Here is a 27,801-nt window from a genome sequence, read left to right as displayed (position 1 = left end):
ACAAGAGACTGTAAGATGAATGTTGGTGTTGCCATATGCCGAGTGCATGTAAATCCATGGCTGATTCATGTCAATGTATGACAAAAACCACTACAATATTGTAAAGTAATTAGCCTCCAACTAATTAAAAAAAAAAAAAAAGAATAAATACTCTCACATAGAAAAAAAAAGAAAAACAGGGCAACTCTAGGTGGTGATATGGAATGAGAGTTTTTGGATCATGCAGCTGAAAGCAGGAAGAGTTTTCCAGGCACCTCAGGCTCAGGGTCTGAATGTGAGGGGCCTTCTGAACCTTGGGGGAAAGCAATGAAAAGAGCCTGTTTCATGGCTCAAGGAAATTTTATTCTGCATCTTGTGTGTGCAAGTCTCTTCCATGAAAGGAGTTCCAGTGCTGGTGCAGGAAAGAGACTGGCTTGGAATCAGTTTGGGTTCCTAATGGATCCTCTCATTGTCTATGTGACTGTGGTCTGGACCCCTGTCATCTCCTGGCCTTGGCCACCATCTGTACAAGGGGGTTTGGGAGGATGGTGTCTAGAGATCCATCCTGTTCTGAGAGTCCAGGATTCAGGGTATTTGTCAGAAAAATCTAAATAAACACTTTTTCTGCCCCAATAGGGCTGCTCCAGCTCCTAACTCACCCACATGGAGAATTGCTTCCCTGAGAAGGGACATTCTGAGATGCTGGGAGACTTCAGTGACTATGTGAGTCAATCTGTGAATGACAGAAGGATTTTTTCAACAGATCCTCTGGAAACACCCAACCTCTCAGTCTAGTCTCCAGTCAGGGCCATCAGAATAAACACTGAAACTGTGTCTCTTAGAATCTCTTTTCAGTGTGATAGTCTGAATAGAAAATAAAGAAACACATCTCTCCTCCCTGCCCTGGATGGATTTCTCCTCTTCAGAAGGGGAGAGGACATAAGCCTCAAGGGAGAAGAGCCCTTGTCTGCTTTGTTCACTGCTGTTTCCACAGCATCCAGAGCAGGGCCTGGCACACAGTAGGTGCTCAATAAGTGCTGAATAAAGAGAAGACTCAGCCACACTGAGGGTGCACTCTCCAGAGGTAAGAAGTGAGGCCTGGCCTGTCAAGGAGCAAGTCACTGAGACTTTCATTTCCCTTATCCCTGGAATCAACGGACTGAATGTGATGGAAAAGACAAGGACTGTGGATCCAGGTAGATGGGGGATCCAGACTTTTCCCGTGTTGACCAGCTGAGGGGCCTTGAGCAAATAGCACAACCGTCATGGCCTCAAATACTCTGATTTGTAGAAGGGAGTAGAATCAGATCATGTCCTGGTCACTGTTGTACCGGATTCCTTTTTTTGTTCAAAGAGTGAAGGGCATTCTTGTTGACTTGTCAGAGACCAGGGGATGAAGGACACCCAGGACATACTCACCACTCACAGTGAGATGAGTGCCTGGTCCAGACTTAAACTCCATGTTACCATGTTCTCCTTTCCGGAACTTCACACAGTAGTAGACACCAGTGTCTGCCGGGGTGATGTTACTGATGCGGATGGAAAAGTCCATGTTGTTTCTCTTTGTGGTATCTGAAACATTTGTAACTCTGGGGAAAGGGGCTTCTTTTTGACTGTAGATTAACTCCCGGCCTGGCCCAGTTCCCCTGAACCACTTCAAGGGCCCCACGGGGCTCAGGGAGGTCACGGTGCAGCGCAGAGTGGCCGTCTCTCCTGCTGCAACTGACACAGACCTCTCAGGCTGAATCACCTGCAGCTCCCCCACACCTGCCGCTCCTGGAGGAAGACACAAAGTAGTTATTTATTCACCCTCATGTGATCCTGTAGGTTTTCTCAAGTGTTTATCAACAACAGCGTTCATTGTCTGAATGCACCTTGAATGGGCCTTAAACTCAGCACACGGCATGTACATTGCATGTAGCTTGCACAATGAGTCTGTAATGTGAGACACTAACACAAGTGAGGAGCTGAGGCACAGAGGTCAGTGATGTGGCAGAGACTGGGACTGAGGCCTTGAGCCCTCTCTGGAAGTGTCATGATCCAGTATTCCTGGGTGTTCACTGTGTGTCCTCAGGGAGTGCTGCACTTCTGTCCTTTGCATTAGGTGGGACCACATGACCTCTTAGATCACTGAGTTGTGAGAAGTGATGCGTGTATTTTGTCTGTGATTCATTAAACGATAAGTACCTTTATGGGCCAGCTTCTCTCCTCCCCAGCAATCTACATACTCATGATAGAATTGGCTCCAACAACCTGGATACTTGAGTGACATTGATGCTCAGAACTCCCAACACACAATGAACACTTAATTTATGAAGAATGTAAAGCTTTGTTTCAACTCCTTGGGATTTTTTCCAATGACACAGTCATCTTATATTAGTTACCTAAGGTAGCTGTAATAAATTATAGAAAATTTAGTGACTAACAGTGACAGTTTTATTATCTTATGATTCTGGATATGAAGGGACCAAAAACAGTATTACTGAACTAAAATCAAGGAGTCAACTCGGTTACATTTCATCTAGAGGCTCTGATCATTGCCTCTCCAAATTCTTGAGACTGTCTACATTCTTTTTCTCAAGGTTTCTACCTTCTTATGACTCCAGTTGTGCTTCCATTTCACTTGTCCTCTAACTTTGGCTTTCCTGCCTCCTTCTTATAAGATTATATTAGGCTTACATTGATAATCAAGGATATTCTTCCCATAGCAAGATTCTTAATCACTTTTACAAAATTTTTTTGCCGTGTAAAGTAAAACATTCACTGGTGAGTATTAGGACATAGATCTCTTTGGTGGTCTATGTTTTGTTTACTTGACTTATAACTTGCTTTAATTGAAGTATATCTATTTACAATGCCGTGCTAATTTCGCTGTATAGAAAGTGACTCAGTTATACACATACGTTTTAAATATATTCTCTTCCATTGTTTTTATCACGTGATACTGAATATACTTCTCTGTGCTGTACAGTAGGATCTTGTTTTTTTATCCTTTCTGTGTATAATAGCTTACCTAACCCCTACCCCATCTACCTTGACAACTGAAACTCCATTCTCTATGTCCGTGAGTCTGTTTCTATTTCATACACAGGTATACCTGTCTATCTCTCTTTGGCCACAACATCCAGCTCGTGGACTGCATTTTTCTAGAAACTTCCATTTCTTTTAAGTTGTTGAATTTGTTCAAATTTAACTGTTCATAGATTTCCTTATTTTTTCTTATACTTGTGTAATACTGGTCTTATGTCTCCTTTTTCCTTTCTTCTTTTGTTTATTTGGGTTCTCTCTTATTTCCTTCAGCATTTTCATTATCTCCTTTTTGAAATTATTGTCTATTAGACTAAAGAGGTCTATTTCATTTTCTTTCGCAGGTGAATTTTCTTGATCTTTTAACTGGGCATGGTTCCTCTGCTTCTTCATTTTACTTATATTTCTCTTATTCTGGAAGTTTAGGAAAAACAATTATCTCCTGTGGTCTTGGAGGGCTGTTTATACATGGGAGCATCCACGTGTAGACTGTGTGGGTTTAATATTTCTGGTGCAAGGGCTGTTTCTAGTACATATGCCTGTCACCTCTTTTTCAGCATGAGCTGGCCATTATTCCCTTATGGGGGTGTGCCTATGTGGTGTCTGATACCCAGTTTGGAGTTCTTCATGGCAGTGGTGGCGCATGCGTGCCCCCAGAGCACGCGATGGGAGTAGAAGCAGCTCATGACTCCACCTGGAGCCCAGGATGACAGTGGCAAAAAAACTGCTCCAAAGTGGGGGTGAGCTTCAAACCCTGCCCCTGCCCTTACCAGCAGACAAGCAGGCTGGGACGCGTAGGGCAGTTGCACTGACCGTCTGTGCATATCTCTCAATGTTCCAGCTGCTGCAAACTGGTTGCTACACTCTCCTTCAAGGCTCTGAGTTTCCCCATATCCCAGCTGATCTCCTTGCCACTGGGGGTACTTCCCAGGTTACAGGAACCTTTCCTCTTTCATAGCTCCCTCCAAGTGTACAGGTCCCATCCTGATTCCTTTCTTTCTTTTTTTCTTCTCTTTTCTTTCATCTCACCCATATACACAGAGATTTTATTGCCCTTCCAGATGTCTGAGATCCTCTGCCAGCATTCAGTAGACATTCTGTGAGAATCATCCCACATGTAGATGTGTTTTTGATGTATTTGTGGGAGGAGGTGAGCTTCACATCCTAGCACTCAGCAATTTTGATGTTCCTCCTATGTCAGGGGGCTATTTTGTGTCTACAGCTACATAAACCAGTTGCCATAACAAAAAATCTATAAATGTGTCATTGTCACACACGAAGAATGACAAGGCAATTTATTGAAACTGAAAGAAATGCTCTTCAAACTGTAGAATTAAACTAGATCAATGACAGAAGAGGAAATAAAATAGTCACAGGTACATAGAACTCAAACAGCATGCTCTTCAAAAATCAACATGTCAAGGAAGAAACATCACAAGGGAACTTAGAAAACACTTGGAGACAAATGAAAACATAAACACATACTATGAATACACATGAGATGCACAGAAAGCAGCCCTAATGGGAAATTTATGGCTGAACATGCAGACATTGAAGAACTTTACACTGCAAGAAACTAGAGAAAGAAGAGAAAAGTAAACCCCAAACCGAAAGTTTGCAAATGAAAGAAAATAGCTGAGATTATTGAAGAGAAAAGTAAAATGTGAATAGTGTAGCAGAGAAAATAAACAAAGCCAAGAGGGATTCTTCAAAAAGATCAATAGAATTAAGCAAATTTAGCTAGATTGCCTAAGGGAAAAAAACAGAGAGTGGCAACCCAAATAACTAAAATCAGAAATGAAAAACATACTAATAATGTCAAAGAAATAAAAGGGATTTTAAAACAGTTCTATGAATGATTAAACACCAAAAAAATTGGATAACATAGATAAATTGGACAAATTCTTGTAAGGACATAATACTGAAGCTGAATTATGAAGAAATAAAAAATTAGAGTAGACCTGTAACTAGCAATCAGATTCAATTATTAATAAAAAACCTCCCAACAAAGAAAGGCCCAAAATTACTTGTCTTCACTAGTGAATGCTTCCAAAGTTTTAAAGAAAACTAACAGTATTCCTCTTCAAAAAAAGTCTTAAGAGGTGGGAGGACTTTTCAATTCTTTCAGAGTTCTATTGGCATGATCCAGATATCACAGTGACATAAAGGCATAACAAGAAAATACAGACCAATATCTCTCTTTTTCAAATTCTTTTCTCATTTAGGCTGCTACATAATATTGGGCAGATTTTCATGTGCTATACAGTAGTTCTTCATTAGTTATCCATTTTAGACACAACAGTCTGTATATGTCAGTCCCAAGCTCCCTATCTATCCCTCTCCCAAACCCTTCTGCCCTCATAACCATAAATTTATTCTCTAAGTCTGAAAGAAACACAAGGTTTATGTTTTGTAAATAAGTTCATTTGTCTCATATTTTATCCCATATATTAGTGTTATCTTATATTTCCCTTTCTCTCTCTGACTCACTTCACTCAGTATGACAATTTCTTGGGCCACTCATTTTGCTTCAAATGGCATTATTTCATTCTTTTTAATGGATGAGTAATGATCTATTGCATATATGTACTAAGACTGTACAATGGAGGATAGACAGTCCCTTCAGTAAATGGTGCAGGGAAAACAGGATAGCTACATGTGAAAAAAAAATGAAATTAGAACATTTTCTAATACCATAAACAAAAATAAACTAGTTTAAAGACATAAATTTAATACCAGACACAATAAAACACAGCAAAACAAAGACAAAACATTCCTTGAATTAAAAGCAGCAATATCTTTTTCCATCCAACTCCAAGAAGTAAAAACAAAGATAAACAAATGAGACATAATCACCCTCAAAAGCTTTTGTGCAGCAAAGAAACAATAAACAAAATGAAAAGATAACCATATTTTGGGAGAAAATAATTGCACATAATGTGACCAACAAAGGATTAGAATCCAAAATTTATAGACAGGTCATGCAGCTAAGTAACAAAAACAAACAAACATCCCAAACAAAAAATGGGGAAAAAACCTAAATAGACATTTCTCCAAGGAAGACATACAGACGACCAAAAAGCACATAAAAAGCTGCTCAACATTGCTTAAATGTTAGAGAGATGCAAATCAAAACTACAATGAGATATCACCTCATACCAGTTAGAATGGCTATCATCAAAAAATCCATGAACAATAAATGCTGAAGAGGGTGTGGAGAGAAGGGAACCCTCCTACACTGTTGGTGGGAATGTAAATTGGTACAGCCACTGTGGAGAATAGTATGAAAGTTTCTTGAAAAACTAAAAATAGAGCTATCATACGATCCACTTGTGGGCACAAATCTGCAGAAAAACATGATCCAAAAGGTTATATGTGCTCCAGTGTTCATAGCACTATCCACAATAGCCAAGACACGGAAGTGATCTAAATCTCTATTGATAGAAGAATGGGCACAGACCAATAACTCACATGACTGTTGATGCAGCAATCCTCAATAAAATGTTAGAAAACCCAATTCAATAACATATTAAAAGAATTATGCACCAGGACAAACTGGGATATATTGCTGAAATATAAAAATGGTTCAACACATGAAAATATATGCACTGGTGTGCTGCAGTCCATGGGGTCACAAAGAATCAGGCATGACCTGGCAACTAAACAACAATAAGAAAATCAAACCATGTATTTTACCACTTTAATAGAATAAAGAGAAAAAAATTAATGCAGAAAAAGGACTTAACAAAAGTTAACATTTTTCATGATAAGAAATCAATAAACTAGAAGTAGATGGAAAATTGCCCAATAAATGAATTTGTATATAAAACCCCACATTAACAGCCTCATCGATGGTGAAATTCTGAAATCTTTTCCAAAACTGGGAATAAGACATGCCCACTTTTGCCACTTCTAGTCAACACAATACTGGAAGTTCAGAGAAAAGCAATTAATTAAGCAATATGTATAAAAGGTATTCAAATTGGAAAGAAGTGAAATGATCTTGTTTGTGTGTGACATGATTTCCATGTAGCAATTCTAAAGACTCCAACATTAAAAACTGGTAAATCTAATAAGTAAATTTGGCAAAGTTTTGAGATACAAAGTCACCACACAAAAATCAGGTTTTTTTCCTACATACTAGTGACAGTGAATCCAAAAAAGAAATTAAGCTAGCAACTTCACTTATAATAGCTACATATTAGCTAAGTATAAAATACCTAGGAGTCAATACCTAGGACTCCTCACATATAGTCTTTCCTCACTATAGAGCTTAGCCTATTAAAATATTGTTTCTGATCCAAACCCACACTTGAATACTTTGCTTTTGGGGTGAGATCACTGCTCTATTTTCTGTCTTCTATTCATCTTAGTCAATACTCATCTGACTCAATACTGGTTAGTAAAATTCTCTTTGCCCTAAATGCTTGGCTGTTCCCTTTATACTCCTCAGACCCTTGGTGTACTAGCTTCTTTCCTCACTCATGATTGACATATTACTGCTTTGTTTTGTTTGCATTTTATCCTTCAATAACACTTTAATGAACTCACTGTAATAAATTCTCTTCATTAAAGTGAAGAAAAGACAACAAACAAACAAAAAGATGCCACCAGAAAACTAATAGAACTCATCAATGAATTTGATAAAGTTGCAGGATATAAAACTAATACATAGAAATCTGTTACATTTCTATACAACAACAAAAGATCAGAAAGAAAAATGAAAGAAACAATCCCACTTACCATCACATCAGAAAAAATACAATACCTAAAAATCAACATTCCTAAGTAGATAAAAGACATGTACTCTGAAAACTATAAGATGCTGTTGAAAGAAACCGAAGAAGGCACATGTCATTGAGTTGCTAATTTGTGTCCAATTCTTTGCAAACCCATAGAATGCAGCATGCCAAGCTCCCCTGTCCTTCACTATCTCCCAGAGTTTGCTCAAATTCATGTCCATTGAGTTGGTGATGCTAACTATCTCATCTTCTGCTGCCCCCTTCTTTTGCCTTCAATCGTTCCCAGCATCAGGATCTAGGACTAGAGTTTCAACTTCAGCATCAGTCATTTTATTGAATATTCAGAGTTGATTTCCTTTAGGATTGACTGCTTTGATCTCCTTGCAGTCCAAAGGACTCTCAAGAGTCTTCTCCAGCACCACACATCAAAGCATCCGTTCTTCAGTGCTCAGCCTTCTCTATGGTCCAACTCTCACATCTGTGCATGACTACTGGAAAAGTCACAGCTTTGACTATACTTATGCTTTTGGTTTTTAATATGCTGTCTTTTCTTCCAAGGAGCATATTTTAATTTCATGGTTGCTGTCACCATCCATGGTGACTTTGGAGCCCAAGAAAATAAAATCTATCACTGCTTCTACTTTTCTCCCATTGTGTTTGCCATGAAGTGACGGGACCAGATGTCATGATCTTAGTTTTTTGAATTTAGAGTTTCAAGTCAGCTTTTTCACTCTCCTCTTTCACCCTTATCAAGAGGCCCTTTATTTCCTCTTCACTTTCTGCCATTAGAGTGCTATTCTCTGCATATCTGAGCTTGTTGATATTTCTCCCAACAATCTTGATTCCAGCTTGTGATTCATCCAGCCCAGCATTTCACATGGTGTACTCTGCATACAAGTTAAATAAGCAGGGTGACAATATACAGCCTTAACGTACTCCTTTCCCAATTTGGAACCAGTCTGTTGTTCCATGTTCGGTTCTAACTGTTGCTTCTGGAGACACATACAGGTTTCTCAGAGGACAGTTAAGGTGTTATGGTATTCCCATCCCTTTGAGAATTTCCCACAGTTTGTTGTGATCCACACAGTCAATGGCTTTAGCCTAGTCAATGAAACAGAAGTAGATGTTTTTCTGGAATTTCTTTGCTTTCACCATGATCCAATGAATGCTAGCAATTTGATCTCTGGTTCTTCACATAAGGAAAGATACACCACATTCTCAGATTGGAAGAATGAATATTGTTAAAGTGACTATACTACCCTTAACCCCACCATAGAGCCACTGAGCAGACAACCTACAAACTGCAGAACAATTATGCCAAATAAATTATCACAGTGTTAAGTTCTAGGACCCACAACAGATTTCCCAACCTGGGGATCTGGCAAAGGGACAGGGAATCCCCAGAGAATTTGACTTTGGAGGCCAGCAGGATTTGATTACAGAACTTCCACAGGACTGGGGAAACAGACTTTTGGGAGGCACAAACAAAACCTTGTGTGCCCCAGGACCCAGGAGAAAGGAGCAGTGACCCCACAAGAGACTGATCCAGACTTGCCTGTGAGTGTAGAAGAGTTTCTGGCAGAGGAGTGGGTCGATAGTGGCATGCTGCAGGGTCAGGGGCACTGAGTACAGTAATGCCTGCAAAAGATCTTTTGAAGGAGGTCACCATTATCTTCATTACTCCCACCATAGTTTTGTCTCAGGTCAAATAACAGGGAGGGAACACAGCCCAGCACAACAACAGAAAATTGGATTAAAGATTTACTGAGCATGGCCCCACCCATCAGAACAAGACCCAGTTTTTCCCCACAGTCAGTTTTCATCAGGAAGCTTCCATAAACCTCTTATCTTTATCCTTCAGAGGGCAGACAGAATGAAAACCACAATTACAGAAAACTAATCAAACTGATCACATGAACCACAGCCTTGTATAACTCAATGAAATTATGATCCATGCCATGTAGGGCCACCCAAAATGGATGCGTCATGGTGGAGAGTTTTTGCAAAACGTGGTCCACTGGAGAAGGGAATAACCACTTCAGTATTCATCCCTTGAGAACTCCATGAACAGTATGAAAAGACAAAAAGATATGACACTGGAAGCTGAACTCCCCCAGTCAGTAGGTGCCCAATATTGCCACTGGAGAAGAGTGGAGAAATAACTGCAGAAAGGAGACAGAGCCAAAGCAAAAACAATGCCCACTTGTGGATATGGCAGGTGATGGAAGTAAAGTCTGATGCTATAAAGAACAATATTGCATAGGAACCTGGCATGTTAGGTCCATGAATCAAGGTAAATTGGAAGTGGTCAAACAGGAGATGGCAAGAGAGAACATTGGCATTTGAGGAATCAGTGAACTAAAATGGACTGGAATAGGTGAATCTAATTCAGATGACCATGTCATCTACTACTATGGGCAAGAATATCTTAGAAGAAATAGCCTTCAGAGTAAGCAAAAGAGTCAAAAATGCAGTACTTGGGTGCAATCTTAAAAATGACAGAATGATCTCTGTTCATTTTCAAGGCAAGCCATTCAATATCATAATAATCCAAGTCTATGTCCCAACCACTAACATTGAAGGTCTGAATACAAAACCACTAAGGTCTGAATACAAGACTTTCTAGAACTAACACCCCAAAAAGATGTCCTTTTCATCATGGGGGACTGGAATGCAAAAGTAGGAAGTCAAGAGGTACCTGGAGTAACAGGCAAATTTGGCCTTGGAGTACAAAATGAAGAGGGCAAAGGCTAACAGAATTTTCCCAAGAGAATGCACTGGTTATAGCAAACACCCTCTTCCAACAACACAAGAAAAGACTCTACACATGGACATCACCAGATGGTCAATACTGAATTCAGTTTGATTATATTCTTTGCAGCCAAAGATGGAGAAGCTCTATATAGTCAGCAAAAACAAGACCGGGAGCTGACTGTGGCTTAAATTCAGACTTAAATGGAAAGAAAATAGGGAAAACCACTAGACCATTCATGTATGACCTAAATCAAATCCCTTACAATCATACAGTGGAAGTGACAAATAGATTCCAGGGATAAGATCTGATAGGCAGAGTGCCCAAAGAATTATGGATGGAGGTTCATGACATTGTACAGGAAGTAGTGATCAAGACCATCCCCAAGAAAAAGATATTCAAAAAGGCAAAATGGTTGTCTGAGGAGGCCTTACAAATAGTTGAGAAAAGAAGAAAAGCTAAAGGCAAAGGAGAAAAGGAAAGATATACCCATCTGAATGCAGAGTTCCAAAGAATATCAAGGAGAGATAAGAAAACCTTCCTCAGAGATCAATGCAAAGAAATAGAGGACAACAATAGAATGGGAAAGACTAGGGATCTCTTCAAGAACATTAGAAATACCAAGTTAACATTTCATGAAAAATGGGCTCAATAAAGGACAGAAATGGTACGGACCTAACAGAAGCAGAAGATATTAAGAAGAGGTGGCAAGAATACACAGAAGAACTATACAAAAACATCTTCATGACCCAGATAAGCACGATGGTGTGATCACTCACCTAGAGCCAGACATTCTGGAATGTGAAGTCAAGTGGGCCTTAGGAAGCATCACTACAAACAGAGCTAGTGGAAGTGATGGAATTCCAGTTGAGCTATTTCAAATGCTAAAAGATGATGCTGTGAAAGTGCTGCACTCAATATGCCAGCAAATTTGGAAAACTCAGCAGTGGCCACAGGACTGGAAAAGGTCAGTTTTCATTCCAATCCCAAAGAAAGGCAATGCCAAAGAATGTTCAAACTATTGCACAGTTGCACTCATCTCACATGCTAGTAAAGTAATACTCAAGATTCTCCAAGCCAGGCTTCAGTGGTATGTGAATTGTGAACTTATAGATGTTCAAGTTGGATTTAGAAAAGGCAGAGTAACCAGAGATCAAATTGCCAACACCTGGTGGATCATCAAAAAGAAAGAGTTCCAGAAAAACATCTACTTCTGCTTTATTGACTATGCCAAGCCTTTTGACTGTGTGGATCACAACAAACTGTGGAAAATTCTTCAAGAGATGGGAATACCAGACCACCTTACTTGCCTCCTGAGAAATCTGTGTGCAGGTCAAGAAGCAACAGTTAGACCTGAACATGGAACAATAGACTGGTTCCAAATTGAGAAAGGAGCACGTCAAGGCTGTATATTGTCACCCTGCTTATTTGACTTATATGCAGAGTACATCATGCGAAATGCCAGGCTGGATAAAGCACAAGCTGAAATCAAAATAGCTGGGAGAAAAATCAATAACCTCAGATACACAGATGACACCACCCTTATGGCAAGAAGTGAAGAAGAACTAAAGAACCTCTTGATGAAAGTGAAAGAGAAGAGTGAAAAAGTTGACTTAAAACTCAACATTCAAAAAACTAAGATCATGGCATCTGCTCCCATCACTTTAGGCAAATAGATAGGGAAACAATGGAAACAGTGGTAAACTTTACCTTCTTGAGCTCCAAAATCATTGCAGATGGTGATTGCAGCCATGAAATTAAAAGGTGCTTGCTCCTTGGAAGAAAAGCTATGACAAGCCTAGACAGCATATTAAAAAGCAGAGACATTACTTTACCAAAAAAGGTCCATCTAGTCAAAGCTATGGTTTTTCCAGTAGTCATGTATGGATGTGAGAGTTGGACTATAAAGAAAGCTGAGTGACGAACATTTGATGCTTTTGAGCTGTGGTGTTGGAGAAGACTCTTGAGAGTCCCTTGGACTGCAAGGAGATCCAAGCAGTCATTCTTAAAGGAAATCAGTCCTGAATAGTCACTGGAAGGACTGATGCTGAAGCTGAAACTCCAATACTTTGGCCTCCTGATGGAAAGAACTCGCTCACTGGAAAGACCCTGATGCTGGGAAAGATTGAAAGCAGGAGGAGAAGGGGATGACAGAGGATAAAATGGATGGCGTCACCAACTCAATGGATATGAGTTTGTGCATGTTCCGGGAGTTGGTGATGGACAGGGAAGCCTCGCATGCTGCAATCCATAGCTTGGAAAGAGTCGGACATGACTGAGTGACTGAACTGACTGACTGACCTGAAGTAATCTATAGAGTTAATGCAATGTATTGCATTGTGTATATGCAAGTGTAGAGCACAAGGAACTCTGGTCAATGTTATGTAGCAGTCTGGATGGGAGGAGAATTAGTGTGAGAATGGATACAAATGTACATATGGTTAAGTCCCTATACTGTCTACCTGAAACTATCATAGTATTTTTAATTGAGAATATTCCAATACAAAATAAAACGTTTAAAAAAAGAATCTGGGTGATTGATTATGATTGGACAGCAAGTTATGAGTTGAATAGCCATGAGTCACCATTGGGCCAATTATTTCACTACAGGTTCAAGCTATCCACTTGATTTCACTGCCTGATTGACTATCCACTTTCTGAAGATATAGAGAAATACAAACACAATCCCTCTTATCTGAAATGTTCTATTAAACAAGCATGGGTTTCATTCCAGGGATGTAAAGAAGAGGAGCAGGCTGCTTTGGCCTCAAAACAAACCCTGGCTTCTTTTCTATTTCTTCCCTACCCCTTTGTAGTTCAACTTTGCAGAGTGTAAGCTGATAAAACCATGCACTAAGCGCTATTTCTAACCAATCATACCTCCCAAGGAGGGGACATACTATTACAGGGCAGGTCTTATGATGTGCCAGCAGCTTCAGATGGTTTAGATTGTTAAGTCTGGAGAGAAAAAGTGAGGTTGTGGAAGTTGCACTGCTAAGACAAAAATGGGAAGAAACGTGAATGAACTTTGGAGGGAGAAATGGAGGGACAGGAAGAGGGAGAAGAGACTAGGAATCAGAGGGGTGAGAGGAGCCAGGAGATCGCAAAAATTCTGCCAACTGTATATCAATAACTCTCCAATTACCCAGGCATTTTTCCAGAACTCTGACCTTGTATGTCCAACTATCAACTTGTCATACTTTCTGGACAGAAATAAACATCTCACAGTTAACACATCTAACACTGACGTGAATTTCCCCCACACCCGCTATATTTCAGCTGAGCCATAGTTCTTCTTTCAGATGTTCAGTTATCAAAACCTTGAAGTTTTTCTCTCCCATCCCAAGTCCTATGCATCAGAAAATCCTATTGCCTCCTCATTAGTATGCATCCAGTATCTGACCTCTTTCTCTTATCTCTACTAGCTACTGTTCAGTGCAAGCCATTTTTACTTTTTTTGAATGAATGTTATGACTTCAAATGCTCTAGTTGCTTCTATCAACGTCCTGCGTCGTCCCTGCTGTTCTGTGCTGTGATTCATCGCTCAGCTGTGTCCAGTTCTTTGCGACCCTATTGACTGTAGCCCACCAGGTTCCTCTGTCCATGGCGATTCTCCAGGCAAGAATACTGGAGTGGGGAGCCTATCCCTTCTCCAGGGGATCTCCCATCCCAGGAATTGAACCAGGGTCTCTTGCATTGCGGGTGGATTCTTTACCAGCTGAGCCATCAGGGAAGCTCCCTGTGTAGTCTATTGTCCATCAAATGCTCGAATAAATTAAAACTCATGTCAGACCAAGTCACTTCTCTCTTCAAAACCACAATGGCAATAGTTTCACTCAGGGCAAAAGCCCAAATCCTTCATCACAGGAGGATGATTCTACTCTCAGGGCCTCTGCACATGCTTCTCCCTGTCAGGAAGGCTCCTCCCCGAGATAACCACAATGCTTACCCCAGAAATTTCTTTCAAACTTCCCCATCTCTGTGATGCCCATGCAAGACTACCAGGTTTAAAATACATCCCACCCAACAAATTCTCTCAATTCAGTTATCCAATTAATCTTTGTTTTGTTTCCTTTTTAATTTTTAATTTTGTATTGGGGTACAGCCAATTAACAAACAATGCTGTAATAGTTTCAGTGAAGGGACTCAGCCATACATATGCATATATTCATTCATCTCCAACCTCCTCTCTCATACAGGCTGCCCCATAGCATTGAGCAGAGTTCCATGTGCTATACAGTTGATTTTACATTTTAAGTACAGCAGACTGTATGTGTCCATCCCAAACTGTACAACTATCCCTTCCCCCATTCTTCTTCCCACAACCATAAGCTCATTCTTGAAGTCTGTGAGTATGTTTCTGTTTTGTAGTTCATTTGTATCATGTCTTTATAGATTCCACATATAAGGGATGTCATGATATTTCTCCTTCTCTGACTTAGCTCACTCAGTATGATAGTCTCTGGGTCCATCCATGTTGTTCCAAATGGCATTATTTCATCCTTTTTATGGCTGAGGACTATTCGACCATATGTACATACCACATCTTTATCCATTCCTCTGCTGATGGATGTTTAGCTTGCTTCCATGTCTTGGCTATTGCAAACAGTGCTGCAGTGAACACTGGGGTGCATGTATCTTTTCAGATCATGCCCAGGACTGGGATTGCAGGGTCATAGGGTAGCTCATGCCTGGATATATGACCAGGACTGGGATTGCAGGGTGGTAGCTCCATTTTTAGTTTTCTGAGGAACGTCCATACTGTTCTCTGGGGCTTCCCAGGTGGCGCAGTGGTAAAGGCCAATGCAAGAGACCAAAGAGACATGGGTTCAGTCTCTGGGTCGGGAAGATCCCTTGAGTAAGGAATGGCAACCAACTCCAGTATTCTTGCCTGAAAAATTCCATGGACAGAGGAGCCTGGTGGGCTACAGTCCAAGAGTCATAAAGAGCCAGACATCACTGAGCAACTGAGTGAATACTGTTCTCTATAGTAGCGGTACCAATTTACATTCCTACCAACAGTGTAGGAGGGTTCCCTTCTCTCCACACTGGCTCCAGAATTTATCATTTGTGGGTTTTTGATGAAAGCCATTCACCGGTATGAAGTGATATCTCACTTTAGTTTTGATTTGCATTTTTCTAATAATTTTGTTGACATCTTTTCAGGTACCTATTGGCCAACTGTATATCCTCTTTGGAGAGATGTCTATTTACATCTTCTGCTAATTTTTTGAGTGGTTTTTTTGCTTTGATTCTATTAAGTGTCATGAGTTGTTTGTAAATTTTGGTGACTGGCCCATTTTCAGTCACACCATTTACAAATATTTTCTCTCAATTTGTGGGCTGTCCCTCATTTTGTTTGTTGTTTCTTTATTATGCAAAAACTTTTGAGTTTAAGTAGGTCTCATTTGTTTCTTGTTGTTTTTATTTCCATTATTCTGGGAGATAGATCAAAAAAGATATTGTTCTATGTCAAAGAGTGTTCTGCTTATATTTTTCTATAGGAGCTTTATAGTGTTAAGTCTCAAATTTAGGTCTTTAATGCATTTTGAGCTTATTTTTGTGTATGAAGTTAAAGGACAATCTAATTTCATTTTTTACATGTCAGCTATTCTTTTCAAACATGTAGCACTTTCTAATATTCTGTATTATTTGCTGAATTATAAGTCTATTGTTTATTGTCATTTCTTTCACTAAGACAAACATCAATGAGGGCAATTAGTCTCTTTTACTCAACAATTCACCCCAAGTTCCTTCCTGCCATATACTAAATATCAAAGTAATATACATATGATATGTGAACTGCCCAGTGTGACATCTCCCCAAGACATTGAGCTCTACTTTAAGCAGTTAATCTCTGTAGAAATTGTGTCAGAAGTTGACTTTCCCATGTGAATAACTTGGTGAAAAATAAAAGGAACTTGCTTGTATGAGGAAACAAAAAAGGAACTTGCTTGTATGAGGAAGCAAAAAAAGAGCCCAGGAGAAGAAAACCACAATCCCTCTACCCAACCCTTCCCCTTCATCAGACCCATTGGCAGAAGCCACAGAAATATCTTGGGATGGAAGAAGGGACACAGTATCAAGAAGAGCAATGGTTAAACTCATGAGCTCTACTACCAGATGTCTTGCGTTCAAACCATACCTCTATCAGGTAACACTGAGTATCCTTGAACTTCTCCTTGCTCAGTTTTATTATCTATAAGGTAAGGATGACAAGAGGATCTACCTTGGATATAATGATCACGTGAGTTAGCAACCATGGGAATTTCCAACTCTGGCCCATGATGAATGTTTAAGAAAACAAATTGTTATTACTCATTAGATGTCCTGAGGAATGGAAGCTTCAACTAGCATTAGGTGATATAGATAAAGTTATAGACAGGGATGTGGTTATAATTACAGATATAGATACGGATATACAGATCATATAGGTAAGAGTCTCTGAGTCCTTTTTAGCCTTCATTCCTCCTCACCCTTAACCAGCATGGAAGAGGGGACTCTAAGATAGCAATGCATAAAATTCTACTCATTTACCAGGAGAGAAGTTTTCTTGTCTTAAGTAACAGTTTGGGTGAGAGAGGTTTATAGAGAAGGAGAAAGCAGGTATGTTGTTGAAAGACAGCAAAAACTCAACACATGTAGAGTTAAGTTTTATGTAGACTTAAAAATTAAAGAAGTCTTTTTGAAATCCCATGTGTCTGGAAGACTTCCTCACACACACACACACACACACACACACACACAAATACATGCATCCACAAACATGTATTAGAGAATAGCCTAACATTGTAGTATACAGGTTGTTTTGAGGATCAAATGAAATTACAATACCTGTTAAAGACTCAGTGCAAACTTCAACACATGGGAACCATCCAACACATCACTGACCAAAACTTGGGAGTACACAATGCAAGATTTGAATGCTTCTGTTCTCTGAGTGGCATGATGGGTAAAGACTAAACTATTGTTTATTTCTCAGCATCTTCTGATTTTTCTGCCATTAGGATTCTCTGAGAAGCTGAGTTGCATGATATGATTAAAAGAATCAACTTGAGCTGGACTCTCTAGATTTGAATCTCATGCTACACTGCCTTAGGTCAGTTAATATTGGGCAAGTTACTCTCTGCCTCAATCTCCCCATCTGCAATTCAGGAGTAATAGTCATTTATCACATGGGATGTTGTGAGGATTATACAAGTTAATGCACATAAATTTGTCATTGCTGGTATTTGAAACATCATCTGTTTGGATACCTCTGCTAAGCAGCTGGAGGTGATAGATACACAGAAAAAACACTCAAATCCCTAATTTCATGCTTTCAGATAATGCCCAGTCTTTGGCCTTCTGCAGCTGTCCTTGGTGGCACACCCATGTTTACATGGAGACTTTAAAAGTGCAGGGCAGTGGGGAGGTCCAGAGGGCAGGGAGAGGGGATTCTACCCCAAGAAATGCTCACCTATTAATCCCAGCAGTAGAATCATTAGCAGGCAAGGAGGAGGAGTGTGTAATGAGGAGGCAAGGATGGGCATCGTGGAGGCCTGAGGAATCTGCTCTGTCCAAATGTGTGAGCTGGGAGAACATGAACTTCTGTGCTCTGTGGAAAGGAAAGAAGCCCACCCCTCATGATATAAGAGGAGGTGCCTATGATAGGGTCAAATGACTATGAGATTACAATACATTTCTAGGTTCAAGACAGTTCCTATTTCAGATGTGATATAGAAATCAGGCAGGAAATGTGGCTAGCTACTCATCTTACATTTTCAGAGACTGAACAGGCCTAGCAGAAATAAAACTCTCTCCGTACCCAGGGTCTCTGTTGCCTCCACTGGGTTCCTCTCCACGTTTATGGTGATTCTTAGTTGGGAGCCCCAGGAAAACTCACAGATCCCAAGAAGGATCTGTGGCTGGGGGCTGGGTTCCAGAGTCCTAATTCCAGGACCCTAAGTTGTGACTGGATTTCAGTCTCATTCTGCACCTGCCTCAGTGAAGATCTACTGACTGACCTGGATAAAGGAAGGGGGCTCACCAGGGCCTTCTCAACTTTGCGATGGAACCAGATGTGCTCTTGAAATGATTTCTTATTCCAACATTTTATCAATGTAACTGGCAAAACTTAGCCCAAATGAACAGTGCAATGTGGACCTCACAACTATTCAGGTTATGTACTGAATCCAAAAAAAGGAATCATTTTCCACTATAAGGAGAGGAAGTAGATTGCATGATCCAGAAATTACACTCTAAGGCATTTATTCCAGAGAAATGGAAATAGTGTCCACACAAAACCTGTGTACAAATGTTGTAAAAGATTTACTTTGAACAGAAAAGTGGAAGAAATCAAAATATCTAAAAATAAGTGAACAACCTTTCCGTATGAGGATCTACTACTCAGCAACCCAAAGGAATGAGCTATGTATGGGTGTGGCAATTATAAATCTCTTAAAGGCATTATGTTGAGTGAACAAAACCAGCCTCAAAATATTAACTCTACTTGTATAACATTCCCAAAATTATATATAGAGAGAAAACAGAAAGGCATTTGCAAGAGTTTTGGTTTGGTGGGGTATTTGTTATTTTAAAGGGCTAGCACATAGGAGACTTGGTGCTTATGGAATATTCTGCATCTGACCATGCTAGTGGTTACACAAACATACACAAGACAGGATCAACATAAGCTAAAACTAAGAATGTAACAAATTCAGCTATACTATAAAAAATAATTTCATAGTCATAACATAGACACTGTCTATTAGCATATTCAAGATTATAATTATATTAGAGTGATAAAGAATAAGATGTGCATGTGTGACATGAGGTCAGGAGTAACAGAATATTACCTCCCTGGCTTCCATACTGAGATTTCTATGAATAAGGCCTAACAGTGAGATTTCAAGACATAGCAATAAGCATGTTTTATGACAGGTGACTAAAATAATTAGTTGAAAGAGTTGAAGTTGGCTTCCTCTCAGAAGTGGAAATGGCAGGAATTTAGAGACTCCAGTTTTCATATGTATAACTTCATATGTAGAACTATTGGACTTGTAAACTGTTTGCATATGAGTCTTTGATAAAGATAAAACTATTTGGATGTTTGGAGATTTAATTTTAAGAGAGTTACACATAAAAAGAATGCCCTTACTGTTAGCAATGGTAAAAGTTCTGTAACATGGCTTGATCTAACGTTCATGATCTACTTCAATTATAATCCTATACAGTAGTCAAAACTATTAAAAACAGTAATAATAATTTTTTAAAATTCTATGAATAAGAAAGCATTAATAATAGCTGTAACTAGAGATACATAAGATCATTCAGGGAAAAAGCAATTGCAAAAATGTAAATTTAAAATATACAGAGTGAAAAAAAAAATATACAGAGTGACGTAAGCCAGAAAGATAAACACCAATACAGTATACTAATGCATATATATGGAATTTAAAAAGATGGTAACGATAACCTTATATGCAAAACAGAAAAAGAGACACAGATGTACAGAACAGACTTTGGGACTCTGTGGGAGAAGGCGAGGGTGGGATGTTCTGAGAGAACAGCATTGAAACAAGTATACTATCGAGGGTGAAACAGATCACCAGCCCAGGTTGGATGCATGAGACAAGTGCTCAGGGCTGGTGCACTGGGAAGACCCAGAGGGATAGGATGGAGAGGGAGGTGGGAGGGGGGATCAGGATAGGGAACACATGTAAATCCATGGCTGATTCATATCCATGTATGGCAAAAATCACTACAATATTGTAAAGTAATTAGCCTCCAACTAATAAAAATAAATGAAAAAAAAAATAATTTTAAAACAAATTAATAGAGATATATCAAATCATGAATGAGAAAACTGAATATTAGAAAAGATTTCAATTTTCTCACATTAATATATAAATGCAGTCTGATCAAAAAAATAATTTTAAAACAATTTTTCATGAAATTTGAAAGTGTGATTCTAAAGTGCTTTTGGAGACTGAAACTGAGGGGATGACAATTAAATTTTATACAAATGGAATGCCAAGAAAAAAGGGATGTCAATACTCATAAAAGACAAAGTAGACTTTAAAGCAAAGGCTAAAACAAAAGACCAAAAGGCATTGTATAAGGATAAATCAATCAATACGAGAAGAGGCTATTAAACTCACTAACATATATTCACCTAATACAGAAGCACCCATTTAGAAAGAGTAAGCATTTTTGACAATCACTATGATATGGAAGTAGTGATCAATTACAGGGAAAAAAGTGGGAAAAGCACAAACATCTGGAGATGATGAAAAAAAATCAAAGAGGAAATCAGAAAATATCATGAGCAAGGGAAAATAAAAATGCAACTTTCCAAAATCTACGAGATGTAGCTAAAGTAGTTTGATAAGGGAAGTTTATAGCAATATAGGCCCAGCTCAAGATATATGGAAAATATCAAATAAACTACCTAATCTACCACCTAAAAGAACTGGAAAAGGGAAAACAGACAAAGCCAAATGTCAGCAGAAGGAAGGAAATAATGAAGATCAGGGAAGATATAACTAAAATAGAGACCAAAAAACAACAGAAGAGATAAATGAAATCTAAAACAGGATTTTGGGCTTTCCAGGTGACATTAGTGGTAAAGAACCCAACAATGCAGGAGACATAAGAGACTCAGTTTTGATCCTTAGGACAGGAAGATTCCCTGGAGGAAGGCATGGTAACCTACTCAAGTGTCCTTGCCTGGAGACTCCTGTGGACAGAGGAGCCTGGTGAGCTACAGTGCATGGGGTCACAAATAGTCAGACACAACTGAAATGACTTAGCATGCATGAACGCATAGAGCTGGATTTTGGAAAAGATAAACAAAATTGATAAACCTTTAGACAGGCTCATCAAGAAGAAAAGGGAGTGGACTGAAACAAAATAAGAAACTACAAAGAGAAATAACAATTGATATCAGAGAAATGCAAAAAAGTCATGAGAGTATGATGACCAGTTATAGCAACAAGTTTGACAACCTAGAAGAAATGGACAAGTTTCTAAAAACATACAACCTTTCAAGACTGAATCAGGAAGAAATAGATAATCTGAACACTAATCATGGGTAGTGAAATTGGATTTTAAATTACCAGCACACCTAAAAGCTAGAACTTGATGGCTTCATAGGGGAATATTACCAGAAATATAAAGAAAAGTTAATGCTATACTTCTTAAACTATTTCAGAGATTGAAGAAGACAGAATATATACAAATTCATTCTATGAGTTTACCATTACTGTGACATAAAAAACAGATAACACACAATAAAAAAAAAAGATCATAACAGCCCAACATCCCTGATGAGTATGAAAAATCCTCAATAGAATATTAACAAACTGATTCAACAATATATGAAAAAGATCATATACCACGTGCAGGTGGAATTTGTCCCAGGGAAGCAAGGATGGTTCAATATTCACAGATCAATTAATGCAATGTACCACATTAACAAAATTGAGGATAAAAATTACATGATCATCTCAACAGAAACAGAAAAAAAACTTTTTTTTTGTTGTTGAAACCATTTCAACATCCATTCATGCTAGAAATTCTCATCAAAGTTCGTACAAAGGAAATATGTCTCAACAAAATAAAGGCCATTTATGACAAATCCAGAGTTAGCATCATACTAAATGATGAAAAGCTGAAAGCCTTCCCAGTGCATTCAGGAAAAGCCTTCCCATTACGTTCAGGAACAAGATAAGGATGCCCACCCTTACCAATTCTAATAATATTAAGCATAGTCTCGGAAGACTATCCAGAGCAATCAGACAAGAAAAGTATAAAAGCCATCATAATTGGAAGAGGAAAAAGTAAACCTGTCACTATTTTCAGATGATATGACATTATCTAGACAAAATTCTGATGTTGAAGCTGAAACTCCAATACTGTGGCCACCTGATGCGAAGAGCTGGCTTATTTGAAAAGACCCTGATTCTGGGAAAGATGAAGATGGGAGAAGAAGGGGACAACAGAGGATGAGATGGTTGGATGGCATTACTGACTCAATGAACATGAGTTTGAGTAAACTCTGGGAGTTGGTGATGGACAGGGAGGCCTGGTGTGCTGTAGTCCATGGGGTCGCAAAGAGTCAGACATGATTGAGTGACTGAACTGAAGACAAAATCCTAATATCACCACAAAAAAAAAGTTATTATAATTAAAATATGAACTCAGTTAAGTTTCAGAATAGACGATTAATGTACAGAAATCTGTTTACTGTCTATACACAAAAGTAACTGTAAATGGATTAAAGAGCTAAATGCAACATGGAAGCCATATAAATCCTAGAAGTGAACATAGGCAGAACATTCTTTGACATAAATTGTAGCAATATTTTTGAGATCTGTCTCCTAACACAAAAGAAGCAAAAGCAAATATAAACAAATGGGACCTAATTAAAATTGAAAGCTTTTGCACATCAAAGGAAATCATCGACAAAGTGAAAACACAACCTAATGAATGCATATAGTATGGCCAATATACAAAATATATATCCAAAATATATAAATATGTCTAAAATAAATAAATAGATCATAAAACTCAGTATAAATAAAAACCGATAAAAGACCTGAGTAGACATTTTCCAAAGAAGACATAACATGGCCAATACTCACAGGAAAAGATGCTCAGTATCGTTAATCATTAGAGAAATGCAAATTAAGGCCATGGTGAGACATCACCTGACACCTGTCAAAATGACTATCATCAAAAATTCTACAAATAACAATACAGGTAAAAGTGTGGAGAAAGGTGAACACTCATACACTGTTGGTGGAATTGTAAATTGGTGCAGTCATTGTGGAAAACAACATGGAGGTACCTCAAAAAGCTTAAAAGAGAGCTACCGTATTTTCCAGCAATTCCACTCTATCCAAAGAAAATAGAAACATTAATCCAAAAGATATATGCACCTCAATATTAATAGCAGCTTTAGTGACAATAGCTGAGGAATGGAAGCAATCTAATTATCTATCAACAGATAAATAAAGAAAATGTGGTATACAATGGAATATTACTCAGGCATTTAAAAAAAAGAATGAAATTCTGCCATTTGCAACAATGTGGATGGACCTGCAGGGTATTATACTTAGTGAAATAAGTCAGACAGAGAAGGACAAATAATCTATGTTATCACTTGTGCTATAAAAAAAATAATATAAATGAATGTATGTAACAAAGCAGAAACAGACTCAGATATAGAGAACAAACTAGTAGTTTCCAGTGGGGAGAGAGAAGGAGATAGGGTTATGGAAAGGTAGAGTTATGAAACTAAGAGATACAAATTACTCTGTATAAATTAGCAACAAGAACATATCTTACAGCACAAGGAAATATAGCCATTATTTTATAATAACTTTATTTTGTTTATGTATAACATAACCACATTTATTAAACAATGTATGCCAATATAAAGGGCAAAGTTCAACAATGCAAAAGTGCAAATATTTTTGCACCAACCTAATATTACAATTACAAACAAATAATAACCTATTCCTCTTTCATATTACTGAGCCTACCCTGTGTTATAACCAGAATAATAATACAGAACAGGCATTTGACAGCACTAGTTTTCCTCCTATAAAGAAACGATAAATGAGTTTCTGCTGGAACCTTCTCAACAGAGATTTCAATAAGGTATAAACAAAGTTTCTTAACTAGAAGGGGCTATATAACAAAATACATTTCACATGCGGAGTTTCATATCGTCCTTCAGAGACTCCAGCACAGAAGGTTTTTCTTTCAGCAACCCAGGGGATAAACAAGATCACCTCAGAATCTTTCCTAGCTCTAGGGTTTGTGAAAATATCAGGCTACTTTGATAGATTTAAAAGGTTTCAGGTTACTAAAGTAACCCTGCCTTTGCTCATAGTTAATAACGCATTTCCATGGCACCAGCATAAATTCGTTTAAAACACTTAGAAAACTCATCTTTGTAAAAGGCAAAGGATTAAAACACAAAGTACACATGGGAGTTCTGTTGCATATCCATCAGATGTGTGAAATCGGATCCTGTAAACTAATGGCCTTTCTGGGCTTGAGTTTTAAACTGAGTTCAGAGGTGTTGAAACTCACAAATAGATTGATACGTGAATCACACAGGCAGAGCTCTTCTCATCACTACGATGAACAACTGCAGTAACTAAGTATACCTGAAAGATTGAAAGCAGGCAGAAAAGGGGACCACAGAGGATGAGATGGTAGGATGACATCACCAACTCAGTGGACATGAGTTTGAGCAAGCTCCAGGAGTTGCTGATGGCCAGGGAAGCCTGGCGTGCTGCAGTCGGTGGGGTTGCAAAGAGGCAGACATGACTGACCCACTATCAGAAGTGTGAAGTCAGTGTCTGCTCTTCATCTCTGTTTGTACTCTGGGGCCACACCAAGGCTAAATGAGCTGTTGATCACACCCTTTGATTTTCTGATTGCACCTATCAGAAGTATGAGGTCAGTGTCTGCTCTTCATCTGGGCTTGCACTCTGGGTCCACATGAAGGCAATGCATGAGCTGTTGATGATGCCCTTTTATTATTTCTGCAAACTGTGACCTTGCACGCAGGGTACAGGCTGCTCAGATGTTAGAGGATGGGGAGGGTCTCTCGGGCCGGAAAGGCTGCCAGTCCCAGCCCCCGGCCCGCGTTGCCCCGCGTTGCCCCAGGGAAAGGACACGAAGGTGGCTGAGGGGACCAACGTGGCTGAGGCCACACTCTGGCGGGAAAGACCCGGTCCCCTCCTGTAGTAACTTTAAAATGGAATAAAAGCTATAAAATTCTTTTTTTTAATGGCCTTAATTTTATTCACATTGAATAACAAAAATTACTAACACCTTCCTTTCCACCAGAGAGTTGTCCATATATTGCATCATCTTTATTTTTTTTCCCATTTATTTTTATTAGTTGGAGGCTAATTACTTTACAATATTGTAGTGGTTTTTGCCATACATGGACATGAATCAGCCATGGATTTACATGTGTTCCCCTTCCTGATCCCCCCTCCCGCCTCCCTCTCCATCCTATCCCTCTGGGTCTTCCCAGTGCACCAGCCCTGAACACTTGTCTCATGCATCCAACCTGGGCTGGTGATCTGTTTCATCCTTGATAGCATACTTGTTTCAATGCTATTCTCTCAGAACATCCCACCCTCGCCTTCTCCCACAGAGTCCCAAAGTCTGTTCTGTACATCTGTGTCTCTTTTTCTGTTTTGCATATAGGGTTATCGTTACCATCTTTTTAAACTCCATATATATGCATTAGTATACTGTATTGGTGTTTATCTTTCTGGCTTACTTTACTCTGTATAATGGGCTCCAGTTTCATCCATCTCATTAGAACTGATTCAAATGAGGTATCATTACACACCAGTCAGAATGGCTGCTATCCAAAAGTCTACAAGCAATAAATGCTGGAGAGGGTGTGGAGAAAAGGGAACCCTCTTACACTGTTGGTGGGAATGCAAACTAGTACAGTCACTAAGGAGAACAGTGTGGAGATTTCTTAAAAAACTGCAAATACAACTACCATATGACCCAGCAATCCCACTCCTGGACATACACACTGAGGAAACCAGATCTGAAAGAGACACGTGTACCCCAGTGTTCATCGCAGCACTGTTTATAATAGCCAGGACATGGAAGCAATCTAGATGCCCATCAGCAGATGAATGGATAAGGAAGCTGTGGTACATATACACTATGGAATATTACTCAGCCATTAAAAAGAATTCATTTATAAAACTCTTGAATCGCTATGTACACCTGATTTTAACATAATACTATAAATCGACTATACTTCATTTTTAAAAAAGCAGAAAACAAAGCAAAATGCATTTGGGACAAAAATAGCCATGACCATTTTAAACAACAAGCAAAGGTGGGAAATTTTGCCCCACTGTGATATCAAAAATTATTATAATGTCAATCTAACTAAGATAGAGTAGTTTGGTCAGAGAGAGCCAAGTAGCTCAGAGGAACAAAATCCTTATTAAAAGAACCAGAAATTTATGGAAATGATGTATGGCAAAGTGGCAGTGCCCATCAGTGAGTGCTGGATAATTGCTCTTTGTGGAAGAAAAAAAATAAGATCCCAACCTATATACTAGCACACACACAAACACACACACACAAATAATATCAAAAACATAAATTGAAAGAAGAAAACTTGATCAAGATCAAAACCTTTTTTTTTTTAATAACAGCTCTCCAAATGATACCAACAGTCCACTCTGTGGATCACACCAAAGGAAGAGGGACTCTCCCGTATGTGCCAAGGAAGAAAAGAGAAGAATATTTGTGTAAAATTGTACTAGCAAAACATTAGAAAAAGCGTTAATACCCATCACAAGAAGAATCAATACATTGTAGCATATTCTTAAAATAGAAACTATAGAGCAGTGTAATTTGAACATCAGCATAAACAAAACCCACAAACTTTGTTAAATATAAAAAATAAATGCTGTTACACAGTGTAATGAATTTATATGACATTTAAGAGATGCAAAGTAATATAAATTCCTTGAGGATTTATACAAATATTACAGAAGAATAAAATCACATTTGAAATTATGGACACCAAATGCAGGGTAGTAGTTTTAAAAGGAACAACAGGTTATAACAGAAAAATGTTAGCAGTTTGCAAAGACGGTGTGGCAGATAGTTCCATGGAAATTTTTTACATTTTTTAATATTTCAGGATAGAAAATACTTATTCAAACTTAGTGATTTTAAATATTTACATGTCAAAATGAAATCACACTTTCAAATGCTCTGGATGAAAGTAAACGTGCTCTGAAAAATTAAGGGTTGTTCATGATCAGAGGCACAGTGGAAACCTATTTTCTTGATCTAGTTGATGCTCTATGGGGTAGAGGAAAGGCCAGTTTCAAGCTCAGTGCCTCAGGGTCAGGGACATACCATGTGGTAACTGACACACAACAGTTTATGGAGAGGTTCTTTGAAGTTTGAGTCTCAAAACTTTGACCTTTATCCCACCTCCATACCTTGAACCCTTACCTCTAGGGTCCTAAAGCACTTACTTGGAAAAACTTCAAATAATACTAAATAAAGTATGAGAATCAGAAATCTCTGAGAATTCCAAGACACATTTGGAATAAAAAAGGTGGTTCACAACTCTCCCTTGAGGTTGGAGCATCATGTGACTTTTGTGTTTGTCCTGTATTCCTCTTGCCAGTCCAGGAAGGCTCCCATCTTCTTCATCTCTAAGACTAAGGCTCCCATCAACTCACCTGTTACAGGTTCCAACATCTGTGGAAGTAGATAGCTATGAAAGTGATTATC

At 38.8% G+C, this 27,801-nt stretch overlaps 1 protein-coding gene across 6 annotated transcripts in view; it reads right to left on the bottom strand.

Annotated features, from left to right (window-relative positions):
- Positions 1-27,801, bottom strand: part of LOC122681516 (tyrosine-protein phosphatase non-receptor type substrate 1-like) — a 122,612-nt gene that overhangs the window by 9,869 nt on the left and 84,942 nt on the right. For 4 of the 6 annotated variants that reach the window (XM_043883693.1, XM_043883691.1, XM_043883689.1 and 1 more), the window contains one exon: positions 1,399-1,755. The exons of 1 other annotated variant lie outside the window; for it this stretch is intronic. In XM_043883693.1, the coding sequence (XP_043739628.1) occupies positions 1,399-1,755 (357 nt within the window). Of the gene's footprint in view, positions 1-1,398; positions 1,756-17,959; positions 18,098-27,801 lie in introns of all 6 variants that reach the window. One more of the 6 variants, XM_043883694.1, reaches the window with a different exon arrangement.

This window comes from Cervus elaphus, chromosome 23 (assembly GCF_910594005.1).
Source record: "Cervus elaphus chromosome 23, mCerEla1.1, whole genome shotgun sequence".
Taxonomy (NCBI): domain Eukaryota; kingdom Metazoa; phylum Chordata; class Mammalia; order Artiodactyla; family Cervidae; genus Cervus; species Cervus elaphus.
Note: the sequence above shows the minus strand (reverse complement) of the source record. Positions and strands in the feature narration are given on the sequence as shown.